This window comes from Rhinolophus sinicus, linkage group LG15, assembly GCF_036562045.2.
Source record: "Rhinolophus sinicus isolate RSC01 linkage group LG15, ASM3656204v1, whole genome shotgun sequence".
NCBI classification, from domain to species: Eukaryota; Metazoa; Chordata; class Mammalia; order Chiroptera; family Rhinolophidae; genus Rhinolophus; species Rhinolophus sinicus.
This window is the reverse complement of record NC_133764.1, coordinates 50,492,560-50,513,531: the sequence shown is the minus strand read 5'-3', so window position 1 is coordinate 50,513,531 and position 20,972 is coordinate 50,492,560. Positions and strand designations below refer to the sequence as shown.

The 20,972-nt window shown below is 53.3% G+C and overlaps 1 protein-coding gene across 3 annotated transcripts in view; it reads left to right on the top strand.

Moving 5' to 3' along the window:
- The window catches only part of ARHGAP27 (Rho GTPase activating protein 27), a 30,778-nt gene extending 10,445 nt beyond the window's left edge, over positions 1-20,333 (top strand). For 2 of the 3 annotated variants that reach the window (XM_074320252.1, XM_074320253.1), the window contains exons 4-18: positions 10,578-10,991; positions 11,171-11,353; positions 11,594-11,674; positions 11,747-11,830; positions 12,187-12,254; positions 12,522-12,612; positions 13,114-13,218; positions 16,259-16,357; positions 17,302-17,407; positions 17,529-17,651; positions 17,724-17,822; positions 18,008-18,085; positions 18,199-18,333; positions 18,492-18,597; positions 18,706-20,333. In XM_074320252.1, the coding sequence (XP_074176353.1) occupies positions 10,578-10,991; positions 11,171-11,353; positions 11,594-11,674; positions 11,747-11,830; positions 12,187-12,254; positions 12,522-12,612; positions 13,114-13,218; positions 16,259-16,357; positions 17,302-17,407; positions 17,529-17,651; positions 17,724-17,822; positions 18,008-18,085; positions 18,199-18,333; positions 18,492-18,597; positions 18,706-18,883 (1,950 nt within the window). In that variant the 3' untranslated portion in view covers positions 18,884-20,333. Of the gene's footprint in view, positions 1-6,879; positions 7,092-10,577; positions 10,992-11,170; positions 11,354-11,593; positions 11,675-11,746; positions 11,831-12,186; positions 12,255-12,521; positions 12,613-13,113; positions 13,219-16,258; positions 16,358-17,301; positions 17,408-17,528; positions 17,652-17,723; positions 17,823-18,007; positions 18,086-18,198; positions 18,334-18,491; positions 18,598-18,705 lie in introns of those variants that run through there. The other variant, XM_074320254.1, reaches the window with a different exon arrangement.
- Positions 20,334-20,972: the final 639 nt, after the last annotated feature.

Genomic DNA, 20,972 nt, shown 5'->3' with positions numbered 1-20,972 from the left:
CCCACCCTTTCTGTTATTAATATGGCCACTCTTACTTTTGATTTGATTTGATTTGATTTTTTGTGCTTACTGATATCTCTTTTTTTTTTTTTGATATCTCTTGATATCCTTTTATTTCCAGCTGTTATCACTTTTTTTAAAAGTGTATTTCTTGTGTATATCATATGACTACATTTTTAAACCCAAGCTGACTCTGTCTCTTAATGGGATAATTTAATCTGTTCACATTTGGTTGAACAATTGATACACTGTACTTGATTTTATTACCTGGCTTAATTTTACATGTATTTACGTGTATTTCCCTTCAATCAGCTTGCTATTGATTCTCTTTTTCTCCCACTGTTAATCTGTTGTCCTGCTACACTTTCCAGTTCATTTTGGGTTTCTGCTTTCCCTGGGGTGCCTAATCAAACGTGTTATATAAGACGTGCCGAGATGGGGATTCTTTTTCTCAGCAGTCCCTTCTGGAACTCACAGAACCCCATCAGCCTGTACAGGTCTTTTTTCAGCTTAGAGAAATCTTTGTTGCATGATTATTGTTTCTTTTACTTTTTCTTTTATTTGCCTGTTTCTCCTGACTGGATCTTCCTTGTTTCTTATCTTTTCCCTCCTTATTTCTATGTACTTTTTCTCTGAGGCTTAAGATATTTCTTCTGCTTGATCTTCCAGGCCACAGATTTGAGTCTCAAGAGTGACCATTTTCTCCTTCAAGTTGTAGTACAATGATATATTTTAACTTTGAACATAGTCCTGTCTTTTTCTTTTGTGCTTTGCTTGAATCTCCTCATGAGTCCTTATTTTTTCTTCAACTGGTCTTTGTATTTCCAGCCCTTCTATCTTGCTAATAACTTTGAATTTTTTCACTAGGTAATATACTTACATGGTTTTTAAAAAATCAAAGCAATATTTCAAAACTATATAGTAAAAATTCCCACACACACTCCTGCTTCCATGCCCTGTTCTCCATCAGATCCAGAGTCACTGCTTTTATTAGTTCCTTCTCTGTTCTTCCAGAGTTTCTTTACACATTTACAAACTAGTATGAGTATACATTTGATTACTTGATTTTCTGTCTCTCTTACACAAAGGTGGTAGGCAGTGCACATGGTCCTACATTGTGTTAATTTTTTGCCTTTTTTGGTTTAACAGTGTATCTTGGAGATTTTACGTAGCGAGCACCGTCTCCTTCCTTGTAGCAACATGGTTTTCTGTTGTCAGGATATATCACGATTTATTTAACCAGTCCACTGTTAATGGACTCTTGGTTTGTTCCCATCTTTTGCTAGTACGAAATGCTGTAAAATATATTATCTTAAGGTACCTTGAAATTGCATTTTCATGTATTTAAGAACTGTTCATTTCTCTTTTTCTGCGATTGGTCTGTTCATATACTTTGCCTTTTTTTCTATTGAGTTATCGGTCTTTTCCTTATTGATTTTTAGGAGGTTTTTCTATAATAAGGTAGTTGGTCTTTTATAACAAGGAAAGTAGCCCTTTGTCCATGGTATGAGTTGTAATCCGCCCCGCGAAGTTTGTCTTTTGACTTTGCTAATGGTGTTTTTTTTAGCCACACTGGTTTTCTTAAAATACATTTATGTAGTCAAATGTATAAATCACTTGTTTTATGGCTTTTAGATTTTGAGTCTTTGTTATAAAGGCCTTTTTTTAATATAAAATTTTGCTCGTGTTTTCCTCTTTGATTATTTTATGGCTTCATTCTTTACATCTAAATCTTTCATCCTTTGGGAGGAGGTGTATCTGAGTGGACAGAGTGAGATGTAGACCCACCTTTAATTCTATTTTTCTGAATGGCCATCCAGTTGTCCCATCACCTCTTACTGACAAGTCCCTCTTCCTGCCATTATTTGTGATGACGTCTTTAGCATGTCCTGGTCTCAGTCATATTGGGGTTTGATAGCAGTGGCTGGTTTGGTGGTTCTGCTTGTTCCCTCTCTCCAGCCACTTGGGCTGTCAGAGGAGTGGAGTGTATATGTCTTTGCTTACCAGGACTGGGGTCAAGCTGTTGGATTACCCACTTGGTGAGGGACGCTAGCGAGGAGAAGGAATGGTGGCTTCTACTAGCAGGCCTGTGGAGCTGGGCTAGCCCCTGCTGTCTAAGACACCAGCCGGAATTCTGTCTGCCCCCACCTCCTCAGTGCTCCCAGCTTGAAGGGCCAAGAGTGCTTAGCCCATCTGCTTGGTTCTCCATCAGCTCCTAGGAGCAAGGGTGGGGGGGTCATGGGGCCTTCACCCGAGGGCCCCATGGTGGGCCCAGTCTGCCCCAGGAGTTGAGTTCCCAGGTTCCAGCCTCTGTCTCAGGCACTCTCACCTGTGCCAGACAGTCCTGCCCATCCAGCTGCTCCAGCCCCTGCTTGGCTTGGGCAGTAGAGGGTAGCAGTTGGGAGCAGACATGTTTAAACTGCCATATTCCCAGAATCCCTGGCCTTAGAGCTGTATCGTAGGGGTAGTGACATTGCTTTGTCTATGACAGATTGGGGGTAGGGAGAGCTGGTAGGACCAGTCTGTCTCCAGATAAGAAATAAGGACTACCTATTAGAGTAATAACACCGAGGATGCAGAATGGTGAAAAAAAAAAAAAAAAGCTGGAGGGTTTTTTTCTTACTTTTTATTATGAACATTTTCAAACATACAAAAGAATAAAGGGAATATTTAAATGAATATAACTATACCTATTGTCTAGATTTAACAATTACTATTTGACATGTTTATTCTTTTTTCCCCCAAGAAGTAAATTCCAGACTTCATCATACTTTGCCCCTAAAAACTTCAGCATGCACCTCTTAAAAATACTGCCATCACCACGGTACCATTATTACATCTAACAAGATTAACATTCATTCCTTAATATAATCTAAGGCCCAGGTCATAGTCAAGTTGCCCCCATTGTCTTAAAACAAGTCTCTCACAGCCAGTTTGTTTGAACCAGAACCCAGACAAGGACCGTGCATTACATCTGGTTGTCTCTTAAATCTCTTGACAGGCCCCTCCCTTCCTTCTGCCCTGACTTGTTAGAGAGACCAGACCAGTTGCCCTGTAGAATGTCTGTTTTAGATTGAAATGTGTGCTTCCTGGTGGCGGTGATCCCAGGGGTTAGTTCCTCTAAGCCCTGTGTTCCCGGGGATTGGTAGGTCTGAGAGGCTTAGGCGGTCAGGTCACCAGGGCTCGGCGACAGATGATCCAAGGGAAGCAGGAATCAAGGAAAACAGTAGGTCTCTGTTTGAGCGACAAAGGGGATGTGAGATGGGGAGGAGGAGGAGGATGAAGATGAACTCAGTCTGGGACATGCAGCTTTGCCGTGTACGTCCGAGGACGTCCAGTTGGACAGTTGGATTTCTGAAGCTGGACATGCACTGTGAGCCGTTAACCTAATAAAGTCAGTTGAACATTCTCAGGACAGTAGAGTGAGAAACAAAGATGAAGAGCACCGAGGAGACGGGCAGAGGAACAGGGGCCAACCACGAGGCCATGTCTGAGGCGGTCCCGGAGGGAGAGGATTGTAAGGACTAAGTACCAGAGAGGAGTCAGGCCAGACAAGGACCCGATTTGTCCACAGGGAAGTTGTGCGAGACCTGAGCCTTGGGTTAGGTGTCTGAGTGCATAGACGGCGAGACAGTGGGGCACACACACGCCTTCACGAAGTTGGCTCTGAACAGGAGGAAGGAAAAGCTGGATCCAAGGCCATAGTTTCTCTTTTCAAGATGGAGTGGACCTTGAGTTTGTTGAAATGCCAAAGGGGCAAAGGCAGATAGGTGGGAGGGGTTAGAGATTTGAGGTGAGGCAGCTTCTGAGCAAGTGAGAGGCAGTAAGGTTCTCCAGAACACCCTGTGCCCTCCCTGGGGGAGGGAGGAGGAATGGTGGGTGCAGGTGTAGATAAGTTTGAGGGGTGGGCGGAAGGTGACCACCACCATCACATTTTCCCACCTTTAGAGGTTGACTCATAACCATGGCCTTCGCTGGCAGGCGGCTTCCTTGACAGACCACTTCTGACTCCTCCTGGCCTAGCAGCAGGAGACCTCTCCAGTGCCTGCCAGCCTTACTCAGAGCACATGGGCTGTGAGCCATAAAGGGGCTCCACCCCAGGGCCCAGCTGCCCTGGAGTAGCAGGCCAAGCAGGCAGCCCTGTGAGGTCACCAAGAGGCTGGGGCAGAGTCCAAAGCTAAGGGCACTCAATCAAAACCCAAAGCCAGAAAAGCAGAAGCGCAGTCCTGCTCTCTTCCCCACTTTCTGGTGGGTGTGGGAACTCAGCTTTCTCACAAATCAACCCTGTGAAGGGGAAGAGAATGACAACACCCATTCTATAGATAAAGAAACTTAGGCGCAGAGATTCAAGGGGTCGTCCAGAGAGAAACTGAGACAGTCTACGCAAGAAGCCGGGTCTCTGGACTCCAGCCCCATTCTTTTGTCCTTTGAATCAGATGAATCTTCTGCTCCAAATCCAGGAGAAGAGAATCCCCTCAGGCCATTGTGTTGGAATCTCTTACAACGTGCCTGGAGTAAGATTACACTGAGCCATGTGGGCCTTAGCACAACACGGATTGCCCAGGCCCCGCCTGGCCCAGTGCCATCGGACTCAGAGGGGATGGAGCCAGGTGTGCCTCCCCAGTGTTCTGAGGCCTGAGGCCCGGGACCCTGCCAGTGACCCCCAGCCACCCCACTTCATGTAGGTGGACACGTTGCTCAGGGCTGGGGTGGATACAGAGGAGGCCCGGACTCTGTCCTGGAGAAGGTGTGCTCAGGGGAGGGACAGACAGATGCCAGAATACTTCTGTGCCCTTGGCTAAGCTCCCGGAGGCAAAGATCACTATTCATTCCCACTGTACCTCCACCCAGCCCAGGTGGTGTGGAGCAGGCTCCGAGTTAGCAAAGGAGGCTCTGTCCCCTCCCCGGCCCCCTGAGCCAGTCCCTGAGCTCCATTCACGGGTTTTGGGCATTTCTTTTGCCTCTGGCCCCAGAGAGCTGATAGGATTTTCTGGTTGCACCTGTTCTCGTTGCCCCGCCTCTTCTCAGAGGGTTTTGGAGAGAAGTGACAAGGACAGGCCTGGAGAGATGGTGATGAGCAGCTAGCTGGCTTGCTCTGTCCCCTCCCCCACCATGGGCCTCTGGAGACTTGAGGGTGTGGTTGAGGGAGGAGGACCCCACTGGGGAGCCACTGTGGTGACCACGTCCTCTTGATGGAGAGGAGAAGCCCAGACAGGAGGTCTGAAGAGCCAACCTCAGTGACCAGGAACAGGCCAGAGCTGTGTGGGTTTTACTTGGTCCCTGTAGTTTGGGGTCAGAGCCACTGGGAGACCCCAGCCATGCTGGCCAGGCCTCTTACTGGGGAACAGCAGTGGGTGGGGTTCTGGCTGCCTTTCCTGTGGTCCTAGCCCCCCACACCGTCACTCTTGGTCCCTACCACATGGAGACCCTGCTCCCCAATTTCACATGCTGGGCAGAACTAGGGCCTGGATTTTCACACCTGCCCTCCTCTCTCCCCTCCTGACTACAGGCCTCTCCCTGGTGGCTCAGAGTTTCTGGTTGCTCTGGCATTTATAGCTATTCTTGGGCACGGTTCCATCAATCTTGTTGACCTGTCCTGTGTGTGTGTGGGGGGGGGACACGGTCCTAGCCTGGGCCTAAGTGGGGAAGTGTGGTGTGTCAAGTGTTCTGGGGGATTAGTCCACCTCTGGGGTTCTGGGCTTCTGAGTTGGGGCACAGAGGACTATAGGGGAGCTTTTAAGGGCAGAGCAGGGCATTGATCCCAGACTTGCTCTGGATGTAGTCTCCCCAAGTGTCCCACACCCCAAATCCATACCATGCCTGGTTTACTTGAATGTTCCTGTTCTGAGCCCATAGTGGGTGCAGGGGAAAGAGCCCTGGGGGACATGGGCAGAGGAGAAAGGAGAGCCAGGTCTGGGAGCAGGAAGATGAGTGAAATGGAGGAATAAGAAGTAAGGGGTTTGGGATCCAGGGTGGGAGGGTGGCGGTCAGAGCCTGAACTTGGAGCTGAGTGCCCCTGTGAGAGAGCCTTCAGGCTGGTGAGTGGGAGGGCAGTGTGCTGCCTGGCACTTGGGGCTAGGAAGGAAGCACCCCTGAGGGAATTAGGGATGACAAGATGGTCCCCAAGGGATTAGCGGAGGGGCCCAGCTCCTCACCCAAGACGCTGTTTCTGCTATGCATGGTCAGGGTCTGAATACCCACCACCATGACAGGGTTAAGGGAGGAGTGGCTAGGAGGAAACTTAGGGTGGAGGGGGAGCTGGTTCCCGCCCCCCTGTTCTGGGTCCTTGGAGAGTGGCGGAGGGACACAGGCATACTTGTTTATACATGTGGCCATGCAGCCCGCATGGCTGCACGCCTCTTGGTGACCAAGGCTGAAGGAAGCAACGCTGTGGTCAGGGGGGTGGAGAGATGGTGGTGTGGTCAGGATCCCTCCTGGTCTCCACGTGGCCAGAGGGATTCAGACACTGGTTCTGCTGATACCACATCTTCTCAGACCCCTTCCTCTTTGAGACACCCCTCCTCCCACGCAAGCTTCCTCTTTCCCATCACACCCTCCCTGTGCCTTGAGGGAGCTGAAGGCCACTTACTGTTCTGTCTAAGCCAGCTCAGGCCCGAGCACCCAGCTGCCCCCATGCCTGTCCCATCTATACAGCCTATCCCTCCCCCACCCATGGCTCCAATGCCATCCTTTGCTGGAGCCTGCTCAGTGGCTGTGTCTAGGCCTGGGATTTAGAACTCATTGGTAATCAGAGCACTGAGTGGGGCCGCCAGTGCTGTCCTTGGACACGTAAAAGTACCCCAGATCTGAGGCACCCCCCACCTCTCTCTCTCTCTCTCTCTCTCTCTCTCTCTCTCAGGCAGCCTCTGTCTCAGGCAGCACTTCCGCAGCCCTGACAGGAAATAAGCTGAAGGCTCAGCCTCCCGCCATCTCAAGGCAACTTCTTGTTTCCCTGTTGCCCTGTGCCAGCCCCGGGGTTGTGCCCTTGGCTCCACCTTCCCAGAGATCTGTCCCAGCAGCTCAGAGGGGATAGGATGGTGGACATGATTGCCAAGCTGACCAGGAGGCAGAGTCGGCACCCACGGGGACAGGTAGGGGGCCCTTGCATTGGGGGCTGAACTCGGCTTCTGATGGGGTAGCAGGGGGGCCTGTGGGCCGCCAGTGGGCCTCCATCCCCTGGCCCTGTCAGGAGCTGGGGGAGCTGGGGTGCAGAGCAAGGAGTCTCCTGGAGCTTGGAATCTTCCCTTCTTTCTTCTTCCTGTCTCTGAGGCCTTGCCTGTCTGAGAGGGGCTGCAAAGGGATGCTGAGAGGTAGTGATCAGCTCAGGGAAAGAGGCCTGCCACCCACTTGTGGGTGAGAACTGAAAATAAGAGGAATGCTTGGGGCTGGGAAGCTGAATGTGGTGAGAGCCAGGCCCCTCTTGGCTCTGTTGTCTGGCCTGAGGTGGGAGAACACTTCCTCTTTGCTAATCAGTGTTCCCTGTGTCTCTATCATGACTGGGTCTGGGCCCCAAGAGCCCTTGGTGTCCTAGTCAGGCCCCTGTTGATAGACTACATCTGGGTCTTCACTAGGCCTGCAGGACTTAGGCGTGGGGAGGTGGCACTACTCTAACCTGGGCAAACTCCCCCGTGAAAGCCAGCGGGCATGGAGGGACTGGCCCCACCGACTTCCAGGAGCTGGTCTGAACCTGGCTGAGGCCCTGCCAGGAGAGGAAAGTGCCTCTTCTCAGCCCTCTGGGCCTCTCTTGAGGGTTCTAGAGTTTGAAGGGGCGTCGGGGCTGCTGCAGTCCAGCTCCCTCGCAGGACTGCCACAGCCCTAACGGGGTGGTACTCTGCTTGCTCACCTCCAGTGAAGACCGCTTATGACATGCTGGGCCAGCCCCAATCCTGAGACTGTGCTTCCTTCAAAGGGGCACTGCCCTGCCCCATAGACTGAAGCCCCACAGTGACAGCCCTGTCACACTGGAGGCCTAAACTTCTACCTCCCAGGTCTCTTCTGTACCCGCTAGGGATGTTCCTCGTGTAAGATCCTCATCAGACCGACGAGCTTGGGACTCCCTGTGGACACAGAGCCAAGGCCAGCAGCCTAGCCAGCGGGGAATCCCCCTTCCAAAGAGTCTGGCTTCTTGCTTGGCTGGTCCACTACCATGTGCCCTTCCAGCCCCTGTCCCAGGGTTAGGCAAGGCCAGTGCCTCAGTGGTCCAGCTGGGGTGCACGGGAGGTGTATCTGGTCATCCACCTTCCTCTACTGCCTTCATCATGTCCTCCCAAGGAGTCTCCTGTTCTTGTATTTGAACCCTTGTTTGCAGGAAGTTCTTGCTCAAAGCGGCCCGTCTTCTGTAGTGTCAGGTGTATTTGTTTGTTGCTGAAGTCTGGCATGGAATTGACTTGTGTACTCAAGTAGTACACAAGTGGATCTTCTGTGTGCTGCAGGGCATTGGACCATTTGCTGGGCGGTGCGGGGGGCGGCAACTGAGGTCAATTCTATCATCGTGGGTTTTGCTTTCAAGACACTCCTGCCTTTTGGGGGCAGAGAAGGAAGGCAGATGGGTGGACAACCAACTGACCACCAAGGCAGAATGCCATCAGGCCCTAACAGACTAGAGTGCCAGCGGGCTAGACTTCTCTCTGGAGGGAGAAGTCCTCCCCGAAGTGAGGCCTGTGAGCTGAGCACCAGTGGGGGAGTAGGATTTGATAGGCAGGGAGTGAGAGCAGGGAGTTCCAGGCTGAGGGCATGGCTGGAGCAAAGGCACGGACGTAGGAAGATACCGTTGTGTTTGGGGGGAAGTCGGCAGGCTGGTGTGGTTGGAATACAGTATGCCACAAGAGGTGTAGTGGGTGGAGAGGAAAGAGAAGTGGGCTGGAGGGTTTGTCTCAGCCATACGGGAGCTTGTGGGTAACGGACAAGAGTGAGGCATTGATGGACTGGTATACCCAGCTTTTCCATCCCCACTCTGGGTAAAACTGTCAGGCACAACCCCCTCTCCGACAGTATTTTTGTTTTCTTGTTAGCAACAACCATCATGGACATGCTGTGCCTTTCATTCATGGCCCTGCTTGTTCCCCTCCCCCTCCCCCACCATTTGCATACATGTACAGGCTGCCAGGGCAGGGATTCATGCCCATTTCCTCACTGCTGCATGCCCAGTGCCTAGAGCAGTGCCTAGGGCAGAGCTGGCAAATCTTTTTTGAACAAATAATGCTTTTATAGGTGCCTGCCTAAGGCTCAGAGAGAGGCCACCTTGAGCAGGAGCTGCTTCCCCTCTTGAGAAGTTTAGTTTCATGCAGGTGTCACAGCAACAGAGAAACTTCTACATTTTTTTAAAAAAAGGTTTATTGTACAAAATGTTAAGGCTGCAGAAAAGCTTAAAGGAAAAACAACTAAATGAAACGTATCTAATCCTTATAATTACCCTGCCCAGAGATGACCTCTGTTAGCATTTTGGAAGGTTTCTAAAAACACACAAAATTGGAATTCTGCTAAGTTTACCATCTTGAAATGTGCTTTTCCTTTATAGCATTATATATTCTTAGAAAACACTATTAATCTCCTGGTGTTGTGCTGCTGCCCGGGGTTTGATAGTGTAGTTATCGATACCCCTGGCTGGCTGAGGGGGTTAGGCTGTGGTGGGCACACAGGAGAAATCTCGGAAAAGTCTTGAACCTGACACCTGAGCTGAGTCCTAAAGAAGGATCCGCCGGGTGAGAAAGGGGTGGGGATGGGCCTGGGCAGTCTGTGACTGAGCTGAGGCATGTAGGAGACACAGAAGAGAGGATAGGGGCCTCCAACAAACTGGGTGCTACAGGAGCTTAAAGTTCAAGGCCAGGGGAAGGAGCGGCAGGAAATAAGGTGGAAGTCAGGCAGGTGGTGGGGCCTCCAGTGCCCTGTTAAAGGGTTAGACTTTGCTCTGCAGGCAGCAGGGAGCCCTGAGGGTGTTAAACATGAGCAGCCTCATATTCTGTATGACTAAACCCTCCAGCCCACCTCACTTTCCTCTGGAGGGGGAAAGGGTGCTCTCTGTTCTTTTCCCCTCCTTCTCCCCTCTCATCTGGCTCTCCTTTGTCCTTCCCTTGTCTGGAGTTGATGCTGAGGCCTGCAAACCCCACATCCAGGAAGTTCCAGCCCAAAATCCAAAGTACTGATTCGAGTACTGATTCCAGTCCCAGAGCTTTCCGGGCCAGGAAGGAAGAAGGGGTGGGGGCTCTTGGTGGGGGCTGTAGAATGCAGCAGGACCCTGCCCCCATGTGACTCAAATGGAGGCGGAGAAAGGATGGGTCCCAGGCCATTTCTCTGTTCCTGCCCAACCTTTGATTCACCCCGCAAGTGCCCAGCTGGGAGAACTCCGTTATCGATATTTTATTACTAATAAATAATTCATGTAATTGTCCCAGGCATCTGGGGCATTTCGTACTTTACAAAGCATTTTCAAGAACATTTCCTCATTCGCTCTTCATTACAAGTTCCCGGCAGGGCAGATATTTTGCAGCCAGGGGAGCTGAGGCAGGGAGGCACGGTGACTTGCTGAAGGGTCGCCCAGGTGGCAAGTGGCCTCAGAGCTGACTTTCCTCCTCGCACAGGTGGACGACACCCCGGAGCCCGTGTACGCGAACATAGAGAGGCAGCCTCCGGGTACTTTACCTGGCGCCACCGTGGCCCCCCGCCCCAGCCAGGTGTGGGAGACACACACCGACGCGGGCACCGGGAGGCTCTACTACTACAACCCAGACACGGGCGTGACGACCTGGGAGTCACCCTTCGAGGCTGCCGAGGGCACTGCCAGCCCGACCACCTCCCGGGCCTCGGTGGGCAGCCGCGAGAGCCTCGAGACCGACTGGGGCCAGTACTGGGATGAGGAGAGCCGCAGGGTGTTCTTCTACAACCCACTGACGGGCGACAAGGTCTGGGAGGACGAGCCAGAGGACCAGCCGGAAGACGAGGACGAGATGGAGATGCAGCCGGGCCTGAGCCCGGGCAGCCCCAGGGACCAGAGGGTGAGGGGCGGGGCCTGGGCAGGGGTGGGTGAAGCCGGCTTTGAGGACCCCTGACCAAGTCTCTGCTCCCTACATCCCCCACCCCCAATCTCGGTGAAGGGTCTGGCCTGATCCCAGAGAGCGGGCCAGGGTCAGTACAGGATCTGAGAACATCTCACTCTGTCTTTTGCTCCCTGCAGCCCCCCACCCCCGAGACGGACTACCCGGAGTCGCTGACCAGTTACCCGGAGGAGGACTATTCTCCTGCGGGCTCCTTCAGTGAGCCCGGGCCCGCCTCTCCCTTGGCCACGCCCCCAGGCTGGTCTTGCCACGTGGACCCGGACGGGCAGACGCTCTACACCAACAACTTCACTCTAGAGCAGGTAGGGGCGGTGTGCAGATGGGCGCAGACAGCCTCGGGGACACGCCTCCAACCCATCCTTCCTCACAAGTAGCTCCCCTTAACACTGAACTGCAGCTCCTGCACCGGCCCAAGCCAGTCCAAGACACTGGGTCACCTGCACCTGCCCCTCCAAACTCTGCTGTTGGGCTCTGGTTAGAGGGAACCTTTTCCTCCCCTCTCATGAGGCCCGCTGGAGCCCTGACCTTCCCTCTCCCCACAGTGGGTGAAGCTGGAAGATGAATATGGGAAGCCCTACTTCTACAACCCAAATGATGCCTCAGTGCGGTGGGAGCTGCCCCAGGTAACCAAATGGGGAAGGGAGAGTCCTGGGGAGAGAGGAGGTGATTATACATGAGAGCGTCTTTCTCCCCAGGTCCCAGTTCCTGCCCCTCGAAGCATCCGCAAATCCAGCCAGGACAGTGAGACCCCAGCCCAGGCCAGCCCCCCTGAGGAGAAAGTAAGGAAAGGGGCACATAGGCCCTGGCAGGACCCCACAGAAGAAATAGGGGAGTTCTAGAGGTCCTGGAGGCTGGGATTGGGACGGCATGCCTCTCCCATAGGCCTCAGCACTAGCCTGGGCTGAATGAACCTGGGACTGGGTCACCGCAGGCCCAGAGTTGGGTGAGGATGGGAGCTGGGGGGAAATCACTCCTGCTGCTGCTACTTCTGTGGGAGCAGACACCCTACCACCACCAGCAGCAAAGAGGGTTCGGTGGAGACTCAGGCCCGGACTGTGGGGAGTTGCTGGGTGAGGGGGAGACCCACCACGGCTCACTCCCTTAACTGCCTACTCTTTCCCCTTCTCTCTTTAAGATCAAGACCCTGGACAAGGCAGGCGTGCTCCATCGCACCAAGACAGTGGACAAGGGAAAGCGGCTCCGGTGAGAGCAGGGCAGGGTGGGCCTTAATGACTGTGTTCACTGAGGATTTCCCCTATGCCAGGCTCTTGTTAATCTTCATAGCGACTTTATAAGAGGTCCTGTGAGGGTACTGAGGCACGGAGAGATATAGGGAGGGAGTCCCCCTCACAGCTGGGTGCCCCAGCTGTGTTAAGCTCTGTGCCCTGCTCTTTTGGGTGGGAAGGGAGCCTCAGCCCAAAGCCAAATCCGCCCTGCACCCTGCCACCCTGCACTTCCACCCCCACCTAGGAAGAAGCACTGGAGTGCCTCCTGGACAGTGCTGGAGGGCGGCGTCCTGACATTCTTTAAGGACTCGAAGACCTCAGCTGCAGGCGGTCTGGTGAGGCCCAGGCCCCCGGAACTGGGATCACCCCACCTGCTCCTGATTCCTGGGGGTCTTCACCTGATCTAACTTGTCAAAGGCCAGGTCTGAGACAGTAGAACATGAGTAGCAAGGGAGCTGGGCCTTTGCCAGGGGGTGACAACAGCTGATTCACCCCAGGACAAGCACTTGCAGCCACCTTGGGCATGGGGAGCAGTCCTTGAGGCCCGCCAGCTCCAGCCCAATGGGCAGGCAGCTGAAGACTAGGCACCCTGCTCACAGGGATGGGGGCTGCACACCTTTCTCCTTTCCTCTCCTGAGTGGGCAGGCAGCAAAGGACCAGCCAGCCTGCAGGCTCTGTGGTTAAGAAGTACCAGGATCGCTGGGTTCCAGGAATCCCTGGGCCCTCACCCCCCATCCTGTTACTAGAGCAGAGGGAGCCTGGTGGGTTGGAGCCAGGGTGCTGTGGCAGGCCTGTCTGAGCTGAGGGCTCCTTCACCCTTCCTCCCTCTCTCGCAGAGGCAGCCCTCTAAACTCTCTACCCCGGAGTACACGGTGGAGCTGAAGGGGGCCTCTCTTACCTGGGCCCCCAAAGACAAATCCAGCAAAAAGAATGTGCTAGAGGTGAGTTGTGGGGGTGGGGAGAAGAGGGGGTTTACTGGTGGCTTGGGACCCAAACTAGGCAAGCCCCAAGAAGGAGGATCTGGGGAGAGTTGGAGCTGGAATTCTCAGGGCTCAAAGCCAAAGTTGCCCCCACCACAGAGATCTGTCCACAGTATTTCTGGTATCATGGATTCTGCAGTTTCCGCTTCTGGAGCATAGTTCACCAATCCTTGGACCTGGCGGGTGGTGAGGAATAGGGGGTCTGTGCAGGATGACACTCTGTCATGCCTAGAAGGGCAGCCCTCAGCCCAACTGCTCTGGCCTGAGACAGACAGGAGACTCCCCGCCCCTTGCTACTTCCTCTGACAGGCTGGGAAACCTGCTCTGGCTGGTCAGAGCCCCGCTTCCGACTGGACTGGGTCCCCAGTGAATATATCAGGGCAGTGGACACTTTTCTTAGGCTCCCCCAGCAGGAACACAGAGGCCCGGTGGGGCACAGGCAAGGACTCTCATGGTGCCACACCCTTCACTGTCCTCATATTGTCTTGTTTTTAAATTGCTTTTACCCTCACTTCAGTTCCGAAAAGTTTTGAAGTAATTCACAGCAAAAATACATATGGTGAGTTGCTAAAATTCACTGAAAGGCCAGGACTAGGCAAACAAGTTAGAGAAGGGGGTCAAAGTGGAAAGGAATTAGGGGCAGATGAAGCATGGGTGTCTAAGTTGTTGATGAAAAAAATCAGCTCCGAGTTTCCTGGTAGGCAAAGTGAAAAAAGGGCATGGTTCTTATTATTGGTGGGGAGGAACCTTCCCAGATTTTGAGGGAAATCAAAGTTTTTTCCTAGCCCTTACCTCTTGAAAATTTTTTTTAGTATGCAACTCCGTTCTAGTTTAGTAGGAACTCTTGGGTCTCCTTCAGGTAACATATGATGAAAGCCAAAAGCACGACGGTACATCTCAGCACAGAAAAACTAATTCTGCAAGGAGCTTGAGGGTGTGGTTTTCTGATGATTCACCAAGCTTCGTTCAGTTCTAATGCCAGAGTATCCACAGAGCAGGGTTGGAGAACTGGTTTCATCTCATGAGCTACTCTGATCCGTAGGTCTGGAGCCTTCTCTGGGCTTAGCAGTATAGAGTGCTGTGATCAACTAGCAATGTCTGCCATGGGTGTCAAATTGAGTGGGGACATCACTTTTGCTAGGCATAGTCCTTCCATGACCTAGAGGGACATCCTTCAACCCGTCCTCTGTAAAGTGTCACCTCCCTGACTGGGCTTTGAATGAAACTTTCAGAGTAAACACTTCTGAGTTATCTTTTCTGGCACGGACTAGAAGGCAGATGGGACTGTTGGAAGCTACTCAAGATGATGGGAACCTGGCAGTCCCGAATGGAAGTCGAAGAACCCCCTGCTTCCCGGCCGGCAGGTGGCAGTCTACCCTCCGCTTGTGTAGCCTGCAGGCAACTCTAGGATTTTCCCCAAGAGACAGCCCCCAATTCTATGTCATGGCCAGGTTAGTTGGGCCTGGCAAAATGTCACAGCAACTCTTCCTAGTCACTTCAGTTACAGTCCTCTGAAAACAGCTGGTTTGGGACAGCTTAGCTCGCCTGTCCATGCGACAGGATGAGTGTTTTGTGAAATCTATTGCTATGTAACTAACTATACAGCTTCACCTTCTGTATGAGACTTTCAAATATGAACCAATTGTTTTGAGAGAACTTCTATAAATGATGATTGTTTTAGAAGCATTGTTAGGCCATTTTCTGGGATAAGAGGCAGGACTCTGTCAGCTTGGAGTGATGGTGTGCTGTCTGCCTGCTGAAGCTTCTCTAGTCTTTGTGGGAATGAGAGTGGGGTGGACCATGCAGTTTTTTCTTTTTCTTCTTCTTTTTTTCATTTTTCAAAGCTGTTTAAATAGCATTCAAGTCTACGTTTAAAAGGTGGGCAGCCAAAAGACAGTCCCCTCTGACCTGGAAGTTGTACCCTGTTGCCTGAGACAGTGTCTGCTGACCTTGACTCTCACTGGATCCTAGGGCCAGGGTTGGTGTGAACTGGCACAACCACACATTCACATTAACCTTGAACACTTGGTCCTCAGAGCCAGAGGCTGATGAGCGATCTAACCAAGTTGCTGACCACCTCGCCCTGTTCTTCGGAGATTTGTTAGGAAATCAGGACACTCACCAGCAGTCAGTTTGAAGAACAGCCTGGGCTATTGATACCTGCTTGCTCCTCAATAGTATAAAATAGTGGCTTTGGAAGCCCGGACTTTGGGGCTCCTTAAGGAAGAATATGGTCTGTGGTCAGGATGGAACATCCAGCAGACTTACAGGGCAGTGCTTCCTGCAGCTCACAGACCTCTCCATACCATGTGTGCATGTCCTTGAAGTGAACAAGAGTACGTGGGTCGGTACCCCCAGCCTGCAGTCAGAAAGAACTTTGAGTAGTCAGAAAGTTTTTCCCTCAAGTTTTAATTTATGCTTCTTGATGAAATCAGTTCTAAGAGGATGTGTTGCCCAGGCTTGAGGGTGGGAGAGGATGGGACTTGTGTCTGCAAAAGTGGGACAACACTCCTAGGTCCTCAGTGTATATCTGGAGAGGGGACGCTGTTTTCTCTCAGATCAGCCATCATCTGCTTTCAGCGCCTTTCTTCCTAACAGTATTTACCTCACTGTTAATTCTAGTGACAAGGGGCCTCCACAGGGAGTTTCTTTCATTGACTATTTTGCTAGCCAGTGCTCTGGGAGATGCTTGCCATGTTCTGTGGCTCATGGGGAGGCAGGAGGGGCAGGGGAAAATGGACCAGACAGTTGAGCTGTGCAGATCTACTTCACTCAGATCCTTCCTCCATCACTCACCAGCTTTGGGTTCACAAGGAAATTGCTTCAATTCTCTGAGCCTCAATTTGCTCGTCTATAACACAGACATGCTGTCACCTACTGCTTTTAATGAGGTGGAATACCTTGGCTTGGGATAAGACCCTTGCTCCATTAGGCTCTGAGTTCCTGGGGACAGGGATAGACCCAGGGAACCAGAGATAACTGACTACTTGTGTCCTTCCAGCTCCGGAGCCGAGATGGTTCAGAGTACCTGATCCAGCACGACTCAGAGGCCATCATCAGCACCTGGCACAAAGCTATTGCCCAGGGCATCCACGAGCTGGTAGGTAGAGCCTGGGGCTTCCAAGGCTGGTGGGGAGCCATTATGCAGGGCAGATGTGCCCACTGTGGGTGGGGCCCTTCACTCAGGCACTGGGAGCTCCATGGCACCAGTGGATAGTGTCCCTCCCTGCAGATGCAGTGCCCCCTTATGGCTGGATGGCAAAAGGGCTGTTAAAGAAATAGCCTTTCTTAAGTATATGAATCCAGCCTCTGAGGTTGGCCCTGAAGGACTGTCCAGGTAGGGGTGGAGGCACATCCTCCATTTCAAGGGAGGTAAAGTGAAAAGAAAATATCCAAGAAACAGCCTCAGGCTAGAATGACAGGCTGAAACTAGAAGATAAAACTTAAAAGGATTGAATTGAAGAGACTACCATTTTTTTAGGTTCAAAATATTAATTGCATGAGTAGATACAGGATAGGCCCCCTCTGACAACTATTCACCTGGAAATAACCTGGGGCTTTTTGACCCTTCATTCCCTAGGAGCCAACACTGGGTACAGTGTTTGGCTATATTACTAGAGGTAGGAATCCAGATTCAGGAAGGTGATGCTGGTGCAGTTGTTGGCAGTGCTCAGGTCCCAGCTGGAACTGCAAGCTCAGAACTGGGAGCTGAATACTGAAGAATCTGAACTAGTGGAGTGTGTGTGGAGTTGCTGAGGGAAACTATGGGGAAAGGAGTCAGGATCTGGGAGGTGGGTAAGGTGGAACAAGGTGACCTCCACCACCTGAGGGGCTCCATGCAGCTAAGGGAGGTGAATGTTCTGAGGTTCCCTGGTGGACGTGAGGGGAGTTAACCTGGGTAAGGGAAGAGTAAACTCTCTTCGGGGTGCGAGTGGAGAGTGCGTTACCAGGCCTGCTAGGAGGGCACTTTGGGTCCCTCACCGTCCCCCGGAAGGACCTACAGTTGGCCCCAGGCTCTGCCTCTCTGAGGCTGTGCTATTCCAGTCCGCAGACCTGCCCGCGGAGGAGGAAAACGAGAACAGCAGCGTGGACTTTGGGTCCAGTGAGCGCCTGGGAAGCTGGCGGGAGGATGAGGCGCGGTCCGGAGCAGGTGTGCACAGGGATGAGGATGGAGCATGGAGGGCATCTTTACCGGGGTGTCAAGACCCGGCTGGGGCCGGCCGAGCCACCCCGGCGCCACCGACTGACTCGCTTCTCATTCCCTGCGGCAGCCGCGCACGCCCCGAGCCCCGGGGGCCAGGAGAGCGACTTGAGCAAGGTCAGGCAAAAGCTCCGCAAGTTCCTGCTGAGGCGGCCCACGCTGCAGTCACTGCGGGAGAAGGGCTACATCAGAGGTACCGGAGGGACCTGGAGAGCGAGGCGCCGGTGCCTCAGGGGCAGGCGGCGCTGACGAGCCTTTCCCCCAGACCAGGTGTTCGGATGCGCGCTGGCCGCGCTGTGTGAACGCGAGAAGAGCCCGGTGCCGGGCTTCGTGCAGCAGTGCATCCGCGCGGTCGAAGCCCGCGGTACGTACGCGGCGGGCTGGGTGGGCATTCTGTGCGCCTGACCGCCTCCTTCCAGGACCCCATGATGCAGATCTCTGGGTGGACGCAGGGTGGAGGGGAAAAGACCTAGAGTTCCTGAGTGGGAATCGTAGACAGGACATTGCCCCATCCCACCAAACCCGAGCTCAGCGCCTCCCTCTCTCCAGGGCTGGACATCGACGGGCTGTACCGCATCAGTGGAAACCTAGCCACCATCCAGAAGTTGCGCTATAAGGTGGACCACGGTGAGCCGGTCCCCATTCCCCGCCCCAGGGCCTGAAGGCGCGAAAGGATGCTGACCTCCTCTTCCTCCCGCTCTCCGCCCTCCCCCTCCCCCCCACCTCCGCCCTTGCTGCAGATGAGCGCCTCGACCTGGACGACGGGCGCTGGGAGGACGTCCACGTTATTACCGGTGCCCTGAAGCTCTTCTTTCGGGAGCTGCCTGAGCCCCTCTTCCCTTTCTCGCACTTCCGCCAGTTCATCGCAGCCATCAGTGAGTGCCCGGGGAGGTGGGGCGGATGGGGTAAGGGTGCAGCTGGCTTTCTCCAGCATCGCCTTGGCCAGGACCCCGCATACACACTGGGAGGCAGCCCGCTCTGTTCTCCTGGCCTAGCCGACTCTCCCTCTCCCTCCGATCCGTCCCTTCCCCAGAGCTGCAGGACCAGGCCCAGCGCAGCCGCTGTGTGCGGGACCTGGTGCGATCGCTGCCCTCCCCCAACCACGACACCCTGCGGTTGCTCTTCCAGCACCTGTGCCGGTGAGCTTGCGAGCCACGGGAACGGGGAGGCGGGCCCTCGCGGGAACCCCCCCCCAGTCCCCCCCCAGCTCTGGGCCCTGATGCCACCCCACCCCACCCCCGCTGCAGGGTGATCGAGCACGGCGAACAGAACCGCATGTCCGTGCAGAGCGTGGCCATAGTGTTCGGGCCCACGCTGCTGCGGCCCGAGACGGAGGAAACCAGCATGCCGATGACCATGGTGTTCCAGAACCAGGTGGTGGAGCTCATCCTGCAGCAGTGCTCAGACATCTTCCCTCCACACTGACCCTCGCTGCTGGCGCTGCGGACCTGAGACTTGGATTGGCGATTGTGGTGCTGCCACCGAAGCTGGAGGCCACGTTGCTGGACTCTATTTCTGAGACCCTTTACTTCCCACATGTCCACAGGCCGCTGCGAATTCTGTACCCCTCGCTTCTGAGGGTATGGTGACTCCTAGTGGGCAGTTCACAAAATGTGATCCCCCCCCTTGCCTGTCTTGTTCTGCGGTAATTGGGTTCTGTTCTTTATTACAGCGCCACCTACTGTGCGTGTGCGAGAATGTGGGGTGGGGGTTGACGGTTTTCTGGGATGGCCCACGCCCCATACTGGGAAGAGGAATTTGGGTGAACGGCTTGCTGGCTCCTTCAGGCCTGCACCTGGTTGAGGCCTTCCAGGACACCCCGTGGGGCCCCTGGCACTGCATCTGTCATGAAGTAGCAACTGACAACTTCTCTGCTGCTGAAATAGGACTGATCTGGGCCTCCAGCGAGAGCCTCCAGCTGGACCTGCATTCCCTCAGGCCTCAGGGGTGAAACTCCTGCCCAGCCTTCTCACTAGCTGGTTGTGGACCATTTTCATCTGCTTTTCTGTTTAGGGTTCTGGGCTTCTGCCCTCCCTGACCTATGTGTGTTCTGTGCAATGGTCCTTCCCATACCTGCCTTCTGACATGCACCATTTCCACACACAATCCTATTTTACAGATGAGAAAACGGGCTTGCAGAGGCAAAGTGACTTGTTCAGGGTCCAGTGGATCTTCTGACTCCCCAGCTCAGACTCCTTTTACACAGGGGCACAGCCTACTGGGAGGTGAAATGGAGTATTTCAGCTACCCCCAAACTACAGAATGGGCTTAGGGGTAAAGCAAAAGAAACTAAGCTGGGTGGGTTCTCTCTGGACTTGGGGGGAGGGGAAATAGCACTAGCAGGAGCCCCCAGCCCCTCTCAGCATTCTGGCTGTCAAGTGTGCCTACCTAGTGCCCACCTTGCCATGTAGAGCTGCGAAGGCATGCAGGGGGAAGGGGGGAAGGAGAGCATAACCTCAGTAAAGGAAGTGTGGGCCCTGGGGTCAGCAGCCCCCCTTCCCTCATACACAAACCACCTCAGTTAATGGGTCTCAACCCCCCTGCCCCACCTACCCATTCATTTATTAAACAAGCAATAATAGCTAATATTTATTGACATTTGTACCATTCCAAGCATTTTACTTGGATTATCTTGTTTGTTTCTCACAGCCAATATTTATTACCTGGTCTTCTGTCCCAGGCACTGTGCCCCGGGGCAGGGGTATTGCACGTGCCTCCCTGGTGGAGCTTATGGTCTGGTGGGTCAGGCTGACACAAGTCCACCCCTAATGCCAGCAGGGCTGGGGCAAGACAAATGGAGGCCTCATACATTGAAATACTGTAAAGTTATACATCAAGCTAACAACTGTTCAATAAAGTATGTTCTATTCTCCTACTCTGACAAATACACTTTCATACTGACCTGGAAGGCCAGGTTTGAATGTAAACTTTTTTGATTCTTCCAAAATCTGTGCCCAAACATGGTGGCATGAGAAGAGCTTCCCACTCGCAGAACCATCCTGCGCCAAGAAGAGGTTCAGATGTGCACATGTGGACACTCCAGTTCACAGGTGCAAAACGCCATGCCCCCTGCAACCTGCTGTCCCTTGGTCCACCCTTGAGGAAATGGGCCTGGAGCCATTTGGGCAGGGGATTCCGGAGTCCCGCATAGCAGGAGCATGGTTTAAAGGGAAGGGCCTGGGCTTAAGGAGGCCCCACGGATTCCTCATCCTGTGAGGAGGGCCAGAGAAGGTACAGAGTAAGGGGACCCATAGCTCGGCAGGGACCCCCTCATCCAGGTCTAAAGCAGAACTGGACATAATAAGGTGTTTGACCTGACTACTTGGTGCTCTGAAGCAGACTGCTCCGAAGGTGTCACTGGGATATAACTGTTCCCCATGGACCCCGGATCCCAATGCAGAAGTCACATTTGAGCCAAGCACTAAAAATGAGGACAAGTCAACAAGGCGAGGAATTATGGAAAGTGTCTAGTTAGAGGGAACAGCGTGCACAAAGGCTCTGAGACAGAAAGGCT